The sequence below is a fragment of the Haliaeetus leucocephalus genome, unplaced genomic scaffold, assembly GCF_000737465.1.
Source record: "Haliaeetus leucocephalus isolate CR32 unplaced genomic scaffold, Haliaeetus_leucocephalus-4.0 Scaffold450, whole genome shotgun sequence".
NCBI classification, from domain to species: Eukaryota; Metazoa; Chordata; class Aves; order Accipitriformes; family Accipitridae; genus Haliaeetus; species Haliaeetus leucocephalus.
Window position 1 is genome coordinate 18,276,263 of NW_010972886.1, and position 15,998 is coordinate 18,292,260.

A 15,998-nucleotide genomic window follows, 5' to 3' on the forward strand; every position below is an offset into this window, starting at 1 on the left:
AGTACAAAAGCTTCCTTTAAAAATACTAGTTGAAACTGAACTTTTACTCATTAGTGTTTCTGTAAATGTTGTGTTGGAGCACTAAAGACATCTAGAACACTCTTTCTTCAGCACAAAAAAGCCAGAATAATGGCATTGAACTGTACCACATCCTACTGTATCAGTAATAAGAGAATACCTTCACTCTGAAAATATCAAAGCATTGCACGTGGGCCCAATAATATAAACTACAAAGAATGCAAAAATGCTTTAAATGCTCAAGTGAATAAAAAGCTTCCAGTAGAAAACACACATCATAGTGGAATCTGCATTTTGAAAACAGTCTCCCAGAAAGCTCAACCAATCCTGCATAAAGTTGCTATAGAACCGTTACTGTGGTTTAATTAAGAAGATTTATTTAGAGTCAAAATAAGTCCTGAATTTTCAGTGCAGATGAAAGGCATCTCACTTCTAATTATGCAAGGAAATGCCTAAATTGAGTGTTCAGACAACAGTTTCACTTGCCTGTGTTTACAGTACAATCCAATACAACCCTGCAATCCTACTTGCTTTCAACCATACAACAGAAATTTGAGAATTGAATGTTATCACAGATAGTCATCAGCTAAGCAAATGAAAGCCTGGAATTCTGTAGCAAATTAGGACTTCACATACTAACACTGCTAAAGGACTTTGAAGCATTAATGCAACATCCCTGTGAAACCATCATTTCCAAAGTGGCAAGCCACTAGAGAGACATACTAAGAAAACAAGTTAAGCACCTTGCCCAAGATCACATACTGAGTTTTCCAAGACACCGTACAGAGTAACACTTCTTATTGCAGAGGCACAATTCCAGAAATTCAGTCCTGTTTCAGTGCAGGAATAACATCTGGTAGATGCTCTATAAACATAAAAGGAAAGCAGCTTTGTGTCTTCTCTGCATCTAACAGTTAAACAAATATTAATATGCCCACTAGTAATAAGAACAAGAGACCAGGTATGCATGAGAGGCCTGCAGCAACTTCTTTTCTCCCCTCATTTACACAGACTTACAAACATGCAAGTGTGGAATACCTTAAAGTTTTAATGAACAAAAGGAGTCATATGGCTCCCAGTAAAGCAAACAGACATTTCTGGCAGCTTGAGAGGGAGGTGGAAGGAAGAAACATTCTTCACTGAATCAATTCAAGCATCAAATACCATAAGCTGTTGAGAGGTGGCCCCCTCCCTCCAACAAATGAGGTAATAACTCAATAGACTTGTGTTTAAGACTAAACTATAACATATATTTTAGACTAACAGCTGTGAGAATTAAAACACTGCACTACCTTATTAACCTTAAGTGTCAATGAGAACGTAATCTTCAAGAAGAACTTTTTATTCTCAAACCTGACTAAACTGCTTAGCTTGCACTCCTTCAAAAAAATCCAATACTCAAAAGGTAAAGAAAACATGAGTATTAAGCTCTAATAGGACAGTATTCAGTAAATCCTAATTAACTATTTGTATTATAAGCCTACATTTAGCATAATTTGTTAAACTATATTTCTATCAAAATATATTACTGCAAACACTTCAGTGATCAGAAAAGGAAACAGACACTTTATAAAGAATTCCAGTTCCTTTGAGCTACTGCAAATTCACAGTGACTGTAAAAATTTCTAGATTAAAAAAATCTACAGGGCCATACCATACAGCTATCTTTATACTCCAGCAGAAAAATCAGGGGTGTGGAAAACATTTTTTGCACTATTCCATATCAAGAAAGACATAACCATGGTTAAAAGCTTTAGTGGTTTATGGCATTTCAAAGTAACCAACAGTGACAATCCAGCAGTCTAAAGGACAGGACCTGTGCCAGGAGTCCACTTCTGTTTCTGCCTCTGTCACTGGTGGGCTGTGTGACCTTAATGGAGAGCTACACCTCTCTTCCTTCGACCACTCCTGGTCCTCAGGGAGAGAATTGCCTTTTCCTATGCCCTTAAGTGACTAACAAGAGCAGACTTCACTTAGGGGCAGTTGGCACTACTGCAAGATATAAAATGGCAAGTGCAGAACAAGGGTAAGCCACCAGGTCTCCAGTTTTATGTTGGAAGCACACAGCGCTCTCCTTCAGCTAAGTATCATGAATATCTTACTGGTTTTATTCTTAGAAGCCAGTAACAAAAAACTACATCTCCTGACTTACCTGACCCATTCCTTGTCTTTTAACCAGAGTACAGTTGCTATAATAAACCATAATTATTTCCTTCATTTATCTAGTTTTGAACTGCTAAGATCCCAAAGAACAGGGTTTAATTCCATTCTTCCCAGGTCATCATCAGTAACATCTAGTAAATTTTTTTTACAGGACCAAGCTCTGAGCCTGCATAACTTAAATAGTTCACAATTTAGCCTATCACTTTTAAGCAATAAACTAATAATCATAGACAAGAAGTTAACACCTCAAGTATTCAGTATGAAGAGAGATGGTCACATTTACCATTACACTAGCCACAAAGATTATGGTTTAACACAATTTAATTTTCCAGTATAGGTTAGTTTAACCTTTAAACAAATAAAAATAAAACCAAACAAAAAAACCTGAGCTTGTTATACTTGGACCCACATTGAACTATAAAAGCCCCCATCATATTTCTTGTCATCTGACTGCTATTGAGTCACTGAAACACTGTAAATCACCTTCAGTGGTGATTAATGGAAGAACTTTACTTCATTACAATCATATATGAGAACACATCCTAACCCTTTTTCAGTATTTCACATTTTAGCAAAGTAAAAAGAAAGCTTAAAGAATGTGATTTTAATTTCCCCCTCCCCTTTCCTTCAAAATATATCACTGTCAGCTTCCCAAGAACAGCACATTCAGGAAATACTTCAGCCATATTATTATGGCACATAGCGACCTCATTGACAAGACACAAGGTAAACATTAACTGTTCTGCATCAGAGCAGATGTATTTTTATAGAGTATTATAGAAAATAAGCATGGCAAAAAGTATTAGGCCTCACAATTTGAGAAATGTTTTCTGTAACAGCAAAGCCTATAACAACCAGTGTTCTTTGCATGATCAACTTCAAAACTAGCAGTTGCAATTTTGTTTCTATATGCTTTTCCAGACATGTGGGATGCTAATGTTCACCTTGGTTGATCAGATAAAAGATACAACGGAATTTCAGCCAGTGTGTTCATTAAACATGGCTAGCAATTAAATCATTCCAGTAATAAATTTTTACAGCCTTTCAATAAATACAAACCTGAAAATGTATACCTATGAATTTGGAGTCTACTTTGAGAACTACATTCATCTTTGAATAATGGTAAGAGTTTCTCACAGCCTACTTCATTTGTTTTAGAAGTAATTGTATTAAGATGGTCTAAATATCTTTCTTGCTATATCCTCTCTACCGCATTTGATCATAAACTTGGTAGAGTTTATCAACCTCCCCTCCATATTTCACTTCCACCACTGACATTCTCCTCTCCCACACTAACAGATTTCAGAATTTTCCTTCTACCTCTCCAACCAATCTCCCATAATGATTTTTTTCTATTACAGCACACCTTTGGTTACTGTATCATGCTGCCTCTCTGCCCCCCAGATATAAAAGTATCTCTGGAAGTTTTGTATCTTTTCTGCTAGTCTGATGTTACTCACCATTTCTTGAATCTACTAGTTCCCAGTCTGCAATCACATTATTTTACAGATCAGCTGTTGCCAAACACAAATTGACTTCCATATTCTCTCCCTAATCCATCAACATTTCCAACCTCTCTGAACTTTTCACTCAACTGCCTTTGTCTTCTTTTCAATAGCAGGCTTCTGGGTATACCACAGAAGTCTTGAATGTATCTAAAAACCTAAACCACTTCCTTGTCTGTACAAGTGTCCCCTGCAGATTCATTTCTACTATTATGCCTAGGTTCATGTGAAAAGAAGCATTACAGTTTCTTCCCTTAAACAACATTTACACTGAGCTGAAAATTTAAAAAAAAATCCTTTTAAAATGGACAAAAATCTCAAAATCTGTTCATTTTATATCTCAACATAAATTGGGTTTTAAGATCCAGGATTTTGCTCAAGGAACCCAGTCATAGTCTAAATATGGAGGGGTTTTTTTACTAGCATTTAGTTCCGTTTCATGCCATCAGGGCTATTCTCTGCAAACAATTAAAAATTATATTGAGGAAAAAAGTATTTATTCAATGCCAGTTGGTACAGACAGGAATCTTGGATACACCCAACTAATGAAGCAGAGACAGAAGGACAGATACAATATTAACTAATACAGAGTTTTGTTCTCCCCTCTTACATGGTAGAAAAATCTAGATTTTTCTATGCAGATACACACTGAAGTAATTTTCAAGTCTTGTGTCATTTATATATTTAATATCAATTCTTCTTAACTGATGTTGATATTAAAAGGTAAAACATTCAAATTAAATTAGCATTAATTTACTAATTAAGAACAATTTCCAAGACAAGCAATCTATATTTAATATCATGCCTTTCTACAAAGACAGGAAGAATACTTACTATGCTGTTATATACTACTTGTGTCTAAAAAATGTTGTAAGATTTCACATTTTAAAGTGTCAACCTGATTTGAAATCTTTGATTTTTGGAATAAATTCTGAACTTGGCAATCTGCAAGAGTCTTCTCTTCCTTTTTTAATGGCTAACTAATATGTCATCATTCAAAGTTCAAAAATTCTCATAGGAAAGTGATTTCTAGCTTGTCAATGCAAGTTGCTATGGCAACAACTACAATGACTACAACAGCTCTAACCTTATTTAATGAATAAAATGGAAAAAATATTACAAGACACTATAATGAAAACCCTGTACTATAAGTCTTCCTGAAAAAAAGAAACCAAAGGGCTACCTCCTCTACTCCATTTAACAATACCTGGGCTGGCAAAAAAGCCTTCAGTTTACCATAAAACCTTATGCCATTATGTTTTAGAAATGCTGCAACTCGGCTTTTCTTGTGACTTCAGTATTCTTTGGCTTACAAACAGGCAAAAGACTGAATATGAGCTTTCAGTATCTAAGGATAATGGGTGTTATCTATGTGGCACAGTACCAGCAAATAGAACAGGACTCTAAAATACAGTAGGGAAAGAGGTAGTGAAGAAAAAGATGGATTCTACCATAAGAGTCTAAAAATAGATACACTTCAAATGAAGCATGTATAGTTGAAAGTATCTACAGACCAAACAGCTCCATCTAGAGGTTAAAAAGCAAAGGCTATTAAAGCAAGCTTCCAGGTAAAAGGTTCTCAAGTCTTCTTAAAAATACCCTCTAAAATGGTCTGCAAGATCTCCCAATTAAAATGAAAAACTGGCTTCAAAACACACTTTTACTTAAAGTCACCTGATCTTTGAGAATCTCAAAGTTTTTCATTAAAACAAATTTAAGACAAATCTTGAAATGAAAATATCTAAAAATCAAAACCTTCTCATTCATACCTCAAGCTTCTTGAATTTCAGTGAAATTCACACTGAAATCCTAGCCTCAGGGAAGTCAGTAGATTTTGCCAGTTTTCAATGTGGTCAAGATTTCACCACACAGAACGTAAATCAAAAACTTAGACCCATATTCAACACAAAGTGAATGGTCCAGTAAGGAACTAAACTTCCTCTACATACAACACTTTTCAGGCCCCAATCCTTCATACTTACCTACCAATTTCCACTCATTTCTGCAAAAGTCAGAATGCCCCTGCTAAGTTGTTACATGCTCCAGAGGAAACTCCATTTTGCATTTCATCTTTCAAAGTAATTCATCATAACCATATTTTATGTCTGCAGAGAAACAATTACTTCCATACTTTAGGACAAAATCCAGGCTTCAGCATTCTGCTTAAGAAACTACACCAGGCTCAGGTAAAAAAGGCCAGTTCTTTTTGCTGGCAAGATGGGTAGGAACAAAAGCCGCAGACCACTGCCTGCATTAGCAAACGCTCCTCTGTGCTGCATCTGCAGCAGTAGACACATAGCCTCTGGCTGCCTTCCCACACCTAAACCCTCAGTTCTAATGCAATAAAGTTGTATTTGACTACCTAAGACTCTCCAAAGATCATTGGTTGCCTGGTCTACTGATTTTCAAAAGGCATCTTCTCTAACATGCTCTCACTTCACTAGAGAGTTTTAAGAATGGGTGGATAGTCATATCTCAAACTCTCCTGCTTTAAAGCTTATGTTCTCCACTTTATACTGGTTCTGGTCACTCTCCATCTAAACTCCATGCATGCATTACAATAATGCTTAAAATAGATCACCAGGACCATCTTCATAATTCCTCCCAGATTGTATTTTACCTTGCAGCCTACATGAAAAAAAAAATCATATAAAGGCATTGTTTCTTGAGCCTGTACTGGATGCTTCCTAGCTGTGCCTCACAATACAAGCAGTGATACAAAATAGAATAAAAAGGGTCAGAAAATCAGGAGCAAAAGACTGGTGCTGGAAAACCGTTGGGTTAGAGGTCTGCCGCTTTACTGCTCCAGAACAAAGGCATGCTTTGTTATTCACTCCATGCTTCTGGTAACATTGAATTGCCTCATGGTGTTTTTCCCACATTTTCTATACTTTCCCTGTCTTTATCCTCCTCTCGAACCCTTATTCCTCTTTTCCTCCCCCCCATATTGCTTTTTCTGTTTACCTGTTCTAGAACTGTACTTTCTCATGGCATCCCTACTCTCTTTTTAGTCTATGTTCATGATTCTATTTAGCATCATGAAAAAACAAACAATAGCTTATGATAAACCAAAACACCCCTTCCATCTCCCCCTAAAAAAATACTAACATTAACAAGCCAGAACCAGTAAAACAACTGACAAATCATTTTATTACCATTAATATATGATTTTTAAAAGTCCAGGTGCTGTACCTCTGAAAATCAGGCTATTTTGTGCCTAAAGTTTAATTTGGAAAATTAACGCAAGTATGAAAATACCTGTCCAAAAGACACTGAACAAACTATTCTTGAAAGATTTCTATAAGGTAACAGATTGTCCCAATATTTGAAATAGCACTCAACAGGAACCTTTCTTGAAATATCTTACAATATTGATTCATGTACTGTATTTCTCTGAAAAGTGTTCAATTTCTTTGAACACATGAGATCTCCAAATTTTTAAGTGTGATACACATACAGTCTCTTAAGTTCTGAATATCTAGCAAATACAAACAAGAGCTTGCATAGGAAGCTGGTGCCAGAATTTTCTCCTGATTATTTATCACAGTTTGATTACAAATGTATGTTTAGGATTACTGGTTAATACTAATTTGCCATAGCAGAAGCAAGCCTCAGATTTTTATTTAATATAGTATTTTAAATAACACTTCAACCTAGAACACAGTATTATGAATTCCTAGGAAGCATGACTGAGCATTACAAAAAATGCTATAAGCTCTGCAAAAAACTTCAAAAACGCAAACCTATTTTAATCTCCTATTAACATGTACTAGCAGAAGGAAATAAGGGCCTGTAGCTGTTCATATACAAGAGCTCCCTTTCCATGTGCAAGTTCACCGAATGAATGCCAAAAATAAACTCATTATCTTTTCACTATATCAGAGTGCACACAGGCAGCAAGGAAAAGTGAAGTTTCTCCTTCAGCATTCTACTCTAGGATCTCCAATTTAATAATCAGATCTCAATGCATACTTCAAAATCATACTTCAACTTCAGTATTGCAACATTATTCCCACATCAGAGTGGGATTGATTTCCAGCATGAAATGAAGCAGTGGCAACACAATGTACATCAAAAGCTTCAACTTTTTTTTTTTTGGTCACAATCCAGCTTGCTGACCCTACTTAAAATTGTGTAACAATGAAAAATTAAAACTTTTACTTCCTTTTGGAATAGTCTGCACATATCTTTGAGAAAAAACCTAGCCTTGTTAGTCTAATTTTGCAGCTGTACTGCCAGATCCCCTATTACACACAAACTTTCTGGCATTGGGGTAAGCACTGTTTCCTTTGAAACCTACTGACACAGATAATGGGGAAGGGGAAAAGGATAGAAGAAAACACTGCATTCTGCAGCAATCCTAGTTCATGCAAATACAAGAAATATCAGGAGCTAAGCTGTGCTTTCACTTAAACCTGCTTCATGAGAATAAATCAATGGACTAGAAATTTTTAAATGAAAAAGTACTCCAACAAATAGAAACCAAATCCCAATTTCTCACACATTCATTTTAGGTGTTCTAAATTAACTAGAGAGGTGGCACCAAGTTACCAAATTTACAAAATACTTAGATAGGGCAAAAGTCTTCCAGAACACAAGTATAAACTTGACCTATGAAACAAACAACTGATGTTTCTCTGGCTTTGTAAATGTTTTGCAGCCCAAGATAAGCAACCGAATGTTAAGCTCAAGACCAAAGAAAATTACTACAAATACTTCTGTCACATTCAATAATCATATATAAATCTCTTTACCAGAGAGTGTAACACTACTTTCTCTGCAAAAAAGCCAACTTCACTTAGTATCTAAGTTCAGTTTTGAAGCAATTCCTGTATTGGAAAGCGCTGGCAGAATTTGCACTAATAATTGCCCATCCATATTAAAGCTTACGAAGGAAAGTTTTAACATCACTCATTCTTTGTTGAGAGAACAAACCACTGAAGGATTTTTAAAAACTCCCAACAATCTCCCTATATACACTTGCAAAAAATGATAGTTGGAAGCAACTGAATTGGGCTTTGTGCTTTTCCAGGCATCATTTCCTCAGAGTGATAGCTGTAAGCATTTGGAAATTGGCAGTTTAATAAAGAAAATAATACCCATTCCTTTAAAGACACCAAAATATTTCAAAATTTATTTACAGATGGTAGAGACTACAGGCCTTTACTGAAATGTGTATTTTATTTTTTTTTTAATCGGGGGAAAAAAAGTCATACTTAAACTCAGTTTCCATTAAATTAAGCACAGGCTGAACAAGCATTTCAAGAAATTTTTCAGTGTGTTTCTTTACAGAGATGTTTTGAAGAATTAACCAGATCCGTGCTCACATGTATGAATAAAGGCTTCCTCTTCATTTCACAAGATAAGAGTATGTTAGGGAAATACACTGACAAACTGTGTGACATTAGAAATTAAAACTGGCTAATGCCACACACTATTTTTAAACCTTAAAGACTTTTCTACGGCTTAAAAGAATGTATCTCCTCAAAACCAAAACTGATTACTGAAAGTACTGTTACATTACTGACATATGAATGTACTTGTCACTTTGGATGAAAAATGTTTCTGTAAATTACTTTAATAAGACTAAAAAAAACCCCACAAAAATACTTACATCGCATTTACTTTATCTTCTGGGCCCTGAACTTGGCCCGTTACAGTTCCTTGACTGGTATTTTTAACCCAGCCAACCACTCCTAATTTCCTAGCTTCCTCTTCTGTGTACTGATTTGAAAAAATAATGAAAAAGGACAATCAGTGTCAGCACATACACCACATGCATACCACTTAAAACCCTACTTTCATTTTCATAGCTTTAATACCTACACTTAAGAAAAAAATCCATGGATGATACTTATACTCAGGCATTAAGATACTCCTGTCAGCTCTGAAGTTGCAGCAGAAGCAGCCAGCTTTTGAACAAGAATGAGATTTTACATATAGGTAATAAACGCATGAGTTAATTCCCACTTCCATTTTCACAGCTTTTAATACTTTTCTTCAAAAAAACCCCTATAGATATGATGGCTCCCACTGAGACACTACACTGCTCGTAATAAAAGTCATCTTCCTCTTTGCTTTATCATACGTACATACATAGAAACCTTCTGATGGTGTGATGACTTTTTTCAGACAGGGAGGCCAAAGACTTGCTCCCCTTATTTAAGGAACTTAACACAGCTTTGATCACAAAGGACTCTACTAATCCCACACCACTCCCTTATACCTACTCTATTCCTTTCTATAGCTCCTATCACTGCTCATTTGCCTCTTCAATCACATGTTCAAAATCATTAAATTTGCTACATGTACAAGCTTCATAGTTCCTTTTCTCCAGTTTCATTTTAAATCTTTGCCACCTGACTTTCACTCCCTAAATTCTACCCCTAGCTGCTGCATTACTACTAACAAATTGCTGCAAGGGTCATAACATAATTATACTGGTTTTCTAGTATTTTTGCAATACTACAACAAATTGTGGTTTCCCAGTTATTCACTTCTTCTGAGTACCCTGTTTTCTGAGATTTTTTCTTCCGGTTTGGGATTTTTGTTTTATTTTTTAAACTTTCTCATTTTCTGTCTTTCATGTACATATGAAACATATGCATGGTTTTCATATTTTGTCTCTGAACACTGAAATGGTAGGGAACTGAACACCTGTTTTGCAGAAATCCATTAAATTTTTGTTCCATATAGGACAATAAAAACACTATTAGCCAATACACAGTACTTCATTTTATCAATAGCAAATTTATTTATATTAAAGGTACATCCTCTGTTTTGCTTCTTGCACATCTAGTAAAGAGGTATAAGACTACGTGGCCCATGTTTTTATTTTGTATTACAGAACATCAACAGACTCATGGCTCCAACAATAAGATCTGAGAGTTTTCAATACATTTTGATGGGAAATAGCCAAACATTTTAGAGTATGTGCAGTAATACCCAAAAAGTACACAGATACTAAATCTGTGCACTGCATTATCAGCCTCTTTACACACTTACTCTAATGTCAACAGCCAAACTGCAGGTCAATATGACTACACTCCAAAAGATGAAACAAATTTTGGGGTAATCTAGGCAATGAAAAGGTGTTGCTAATCACAAAGAGTATTTTTCAAGTTGATTGTGAATAGCTTCTCCATAGGAACTTGTCCAAAAGCATGGGAATGCAGCTGACAACCTGTTTCTCAATGCTGCTTATTAGCTCAGTACTGGCACTGTGGTGTGTGTGCGCACAGCTCCAGGTCAGCTCAAAACAAGGCAGAGCAAGCTTGCACCTGCCCACCACATAATGTGTGGGCATACCTTTTCCACTTGATAGAAGAATTAAATTCAAGGCATACTATATCATAATTCTCTATCCATTTCAATTTTTCACTATTTCACAATACATATAAACTACACATAAAAACTTTCAGGTCTAATATTAAGCACGGTCCACTATTTTCAGGCAAAGAACTGTTCTTATTTGAAATGTGTCCTCTTGCTTCTTGGGTTTCTGTGAAATGCAAAACTACCTGCTGCATGTTCAGAGCTGGGGAGACATTTGGCTGGAATACGAGCCATAGACTGTGTGTTTGTAGCACATTGTTACAAGGAAACACAATAAGCTTCCTTAAATATGGGTACAATTGCCATTAAAAAAAAAATTAAACTGGAACACACTGTTTCAGAAGCCATTATCAAGAATCTAGAGATTAACATGTTATAATGCTCTTGTGGCTGTTTTATCACAAGTAATCCAAACACAATCTTTAGATAGTATGCAAACAAGCAACACATTAGTGAGCTTTTAAAAATCCATTTTAATATAACAGTAATATAAACCAAATATTTTTTCCTTTTAAATCCACTTGCAATACTTAACCATCTAACCTAGAACTCAAAGTTCAGGTTGGATATGTTTATACTCTACAGACCTGCTGCCGTATTTTTAGCACTGGAAATACTATCCTGTAAAATAGAACTGGTAAATTAGACATTGCCTTACCATCCTGAAACAAACACCTAGAAAAGAAAGAAAAAGACATTAAAATAATTTGAAAGAATACCACTTCTAGGAATTTCACTTCATATAGTTACAGTAAACTGCATACAAGTCATCTGGGGTCTTTTCTTACAGAAATTTTGGACAGCAGTTATGAATTTTAACGTTGGGCAAACTCTACAGAATTCGGGTACAAGCTGGCCTTGAGTCTTCCCTTCGACAACCGATTATTTTCATTAACGCAGTTAGCTCATGTAGCTTTCTTTAATGAAGACGCTGCTGTATGCGAATTGCATTTGACTTAATTTTCACGTTAGAGGTTTGCTGCCAACCCGGCGGGGGCGGGGAGGCATTCCCACACAACCGCGCTGACAGAAGACGCGAGCATAAACGCGGCTAACGGCAAGTGCTTTTGACAGCACAGCCTGTGCTCTCCAGGGAACCGGGCGAGCCTTACAGCCGGGGCATATTTACAACCTTTTTTTCCCCCACTTCCCGTTGGGGGCGAAGAGGCGGCGGCCGCTCCCGCCCCTGCCCCGCTCCCCCACACGACGCCATCGCCTCAGCCCCCTCCCGCCTCACTTGCCCCCGCGCGCATGCGCGGCCCGCCGCAAGGGCGCGCCCTTGGCGCCACCGCAGCCGCCGCCTCAGTGCGGCGCCCCTCCCCACGCGCCCCCAGCCCAGCGCCCGTCTTTACCTTGCACTCGTCCGAACACTTCGTAGTCCACCGATTTGAGCGCGCCGGAGGCCTTCGCTAGGGCAGACATGGCGGCCGCGCGGGCGAAGGAAGAGCCGCCGTCGCGTAGTACGCTGCTCTCCGGGCCGCGGCCGAAGGGGGCCGCCGCCTTCCCCCGGCCGGCGGCGTCCGGACGGCAGCGCGCGAGGCTCAAGCTTCCCGCGTAAGCGGCCGCCTCACACAGAGGCAGGCGGGCGGGGCACGACACCCCAAACGACCCCCCTGACTGGGGGCGGGAGGAGCCCACTCGGGGAGTACCTCGCCTCTGAGGGCCGGCGCGGCCCTTCGCCGCCTCAGCCGGGCTACCACCCCTTTGCGGCAGCTGCCGCCAGCGGCGTGTGGTGAGGTACTTGCTGAGGCCTCATAAAGGCGTTATTCCTTCTTGTATTTGAGATTAGAAGTACGTTGAGAGAACAAAGGTCTGAACGAGACTCTCCTCTTTCAGGGCTCGTGCAGTAGGTGTATACGCCCAGCTGGGTTTCCCACCTCGAGCACCCAGCACACAGGTAACCAGCATTAGCCGCTTTCAGGCATTTACAGGAATCATTGAAACAAAAAAAGTATTTTCCACGCATGGCTGAACTGAGGCAATTTTGACTGATAAGGTGGAAAGTTAAGTAGTTGAAAGCTACAACATACAACACTCTCCCACCCCCAGTTTATCTTGGGCATCCCTCCCTGGCAAGGCTGGCTGCATGACTGCCTTTTCTCACATCTCCACGTGACTTCAGCTTTCACCTGGAGTTTTAAAAGCTCTTTTCTCTTCCCTGTTCAACCACTGTGCTGAGGCAAATACCAAAGCCAGCAAGGGGCTGGACTCCTCAGCTGGAGCACTGGGCCTTGGAGATAAAAAGCTCACCTCACACAAACGATTACTTACCAGACCCTCACACTGGTATCTGTTAGTGCTCATGTTCTCATTAGCAACCCTTTTCAGAAGTGTTGGCATGTTATTTCTTTTATGTAGGTGCTACATGCGCAAAACCACAGGCCAGGAATCAGTTGTTTAGTGGAGTGAACCTCCAACCAAACACCATGAAAATTTTTCTCTGGAGTGTTCTATGTCTGCTGGCAGTTTAACTCTCCCCCCTCCTGTATTTGCTTTTTCCAAAAAAATCTTCAGTGTCTTTAGGTAGAATTCTACACTAGAAGCAACATTAACCAACCTTGGAAGATGAACTCAGCCTTCCCTTACTCACCAACAGATAAAGGCAGGTTAACTGTGACTTTACAATAAACTCAAAAGTAATAATTTTTATTTGCTCTCTCCATTAGGCAATTCCATCCCACACACTGCTTCATGTCCTAACAGTAACACAGCATAACCTGAGTTCTTTACATGTTTGAATCTCAAGACTAGAGGGAGGTTAAAAATAGATGAAGACCTAGAAAAAAAAATTGCTTTTCCGAGATACATGAATTAACTAGAGAAACAACCATTCGATTCAGTGCAGAACAAAAATGTTCACATAGGATCAGAAAACTTCCAGTATTACAGGGAATAGGAACACAATGGACAAAGTTTCATCATTCACTTTAACTGTATAACATGTTAAATCATACCCTTTTTACAGGGGTCATACATTTTGCTAGTGTGGAATCAGCACCATTTTGTTTTTAAAGAGGAGGATTCTACAGAAAGAGGAACAGAAAGAGGAATAGACTGAAAATCTTTTGTCATTTGCTGCCATCTATCAGCAGTGAAGAGCAAGACAGATTAAAAAAATAAAGGTACAATAGCAACCTATTTACAGTATAAAGCATTGTAATGCATGCCTTGAAACCAGAGCTTATTCTGGTACTGATTACCCTTTGCTATCTGCAGATTCCAGTACTGGCAATGGCAACCTTTGTTTTATCAAGAGAATCTTTTGACTTTTCAAGTGAGTTTTCTCAATGTCACTCAGCTAGGTCTCCTCATATCTGTACTGGCTTGTTCTCAGGATGGGAATCCATTCGTGTCACTGTCCTTGAGAGCTTCCTGGCTCAAAGATAATCTGATCTCCTGTCTTCCTACTGCTATTGTCTTCTTACAGAAAACTCAGCTTAATGTTTTTTTTTTTTATTTGCCATAAGAACATCTTGCCACTTTTTCCCTAGATGAGTCCAAATTTCTCACTATTTCATGACAAGTAACAGAGATACCACACAGAACCTGAAGAACTCCAGAAAGTGATACCATGAAACACCCAATATTTTACAGTCCAAGTAATCAGTAAACAAACAGTATTTAAATACTCTAATTAACAAGAGAGCTTTGGCATATACTATCAAGAATGTAGACAGTCTGTATGAATTCAGTGAAATTCTGAATTCCCCCCCCATCTCTTTACTCTAGGGCAGTGATGTTGGCCTAAGAAGAATCAGCTGGTTGCAATTTGTAAAGCTACAGCCAATTGTAAAAAATGCTAAATGCCTACATCTGTTAAGGCATGAGATACATTCCTTGGTTATACTGTAGAGAATGCAAAGGATTATGAACATTTCCTGCAACAAACAAATTGCTGTACCTTTAGGATGAGCTTGAGGATGAACAGAAAAATGTAATGCCATAACATCTGTAGATAAAATACAGAGTCTTTCATTCTGCTGACAGCTTAGCTATTACGAAATGTTGGATCCAGTTTGCTACTTGGTAAATAAGGGTGACCTTTTGTATTATTAAAGCAGAGCAGCAACAGTCACAATTAATATCTGAGTGAGAAACTCCAGGCTGCAGTGAATTCCAGTGATAACCATTATGGTGCCAGTTTGCGCAGGCCTTTGCTATACTCACAGCAGTTGCTTTTTCAAGATTTATCTCCGATTTCACCCTATTAAGTTCAGTTTTCCTTTTCTGATCACTACATGTCCTTTTATTCCTCTGTCTCTTTCGGAAGACATTGTTTTGTGTTCTCACTTCTGATACACAGATTGACTTTCATTACCAGCACAGCATCATCTAGGAACAGCTATTATTGCAACTTAAGCTTGTACAGAAGGGCTTCTTTATTCTGAAAGGTGCTTTAATTACCAAGCTTTTTGCAATTGGTGAAAACTCTATTGCAGATAGGTCTCATTTTACCACTAGGTCATCTGCCTCTACTCTGAACATTAAACCTTTAAAAATTCCTCCCAGTATTTACTTTAAGTGTAGTAAAAATTTCCCACTGTGCTGTTTTTAGTCATAGTATAAAGAAATACAGTAAAAAATATAATTATTGGAAAACACCAAAACCCCACAATGGTGCCATTGTGGCCAAACATCAGAGAAGAGCACAAACATGGCTGTACAAGGAGCTGAGAGTGATCCTAGCATTTATGTGACACAGCCCTACAGTACCTGAGCAGGGCAGGCAGAGCCTGAGGGTAGCAACAGGGTTCATCCAGGTGCTGTAGAAGACTGGACTAGAAGTAAGCTACAACACAGAAGCAAGGTGCATCCAAGAGGTAAGGCTAAAAACAGGGCTAAAGACTAGTCTACCCATACCTTAGGAGAAATAGATGTGTTCAGTCCTGAGCTTAAATGGAGCTCCTGGACCAAGGAGCAGAGAGGTGTGGTTGGGTCCCAGGTGAGACTGGTCAGGACAATTAGACCTATTGGTGC

General features: G+C 38.3%; 1 protein-coding gene across 1 annotated transcript in view; it reads right to left on the reverse strand.

Moving 5' to 3' along the window:
• Positions 1–12,443, reverse strand: part of ACYP2 (acylphosphatase 2, muscle type) — a 45,709-nt gene extending 33,266 nt beyond the window's left edge. The window contains exons 1-3 of the mRNA XM_010574876.1: positions 12,374–12,443; positions 11,680–11,696; positions 9,301–9,410 (exon numbers count right to left, since the gene is read on the reverse strand). Of these exons, the coding sequence (XP_010573178.1) occupies positions 9,301–9,410; positions 11,680–11,696; positions 12,374–12,443 (197 nt within the window). The remainder of the gene's footprint in view (positions 1–9,300; positions 9,411–11,679; positions 11,697–12,373) is intronic.
• Between the last annotated feature and the right edge of the window lie 3,555 nt (positions 12,444–15,998).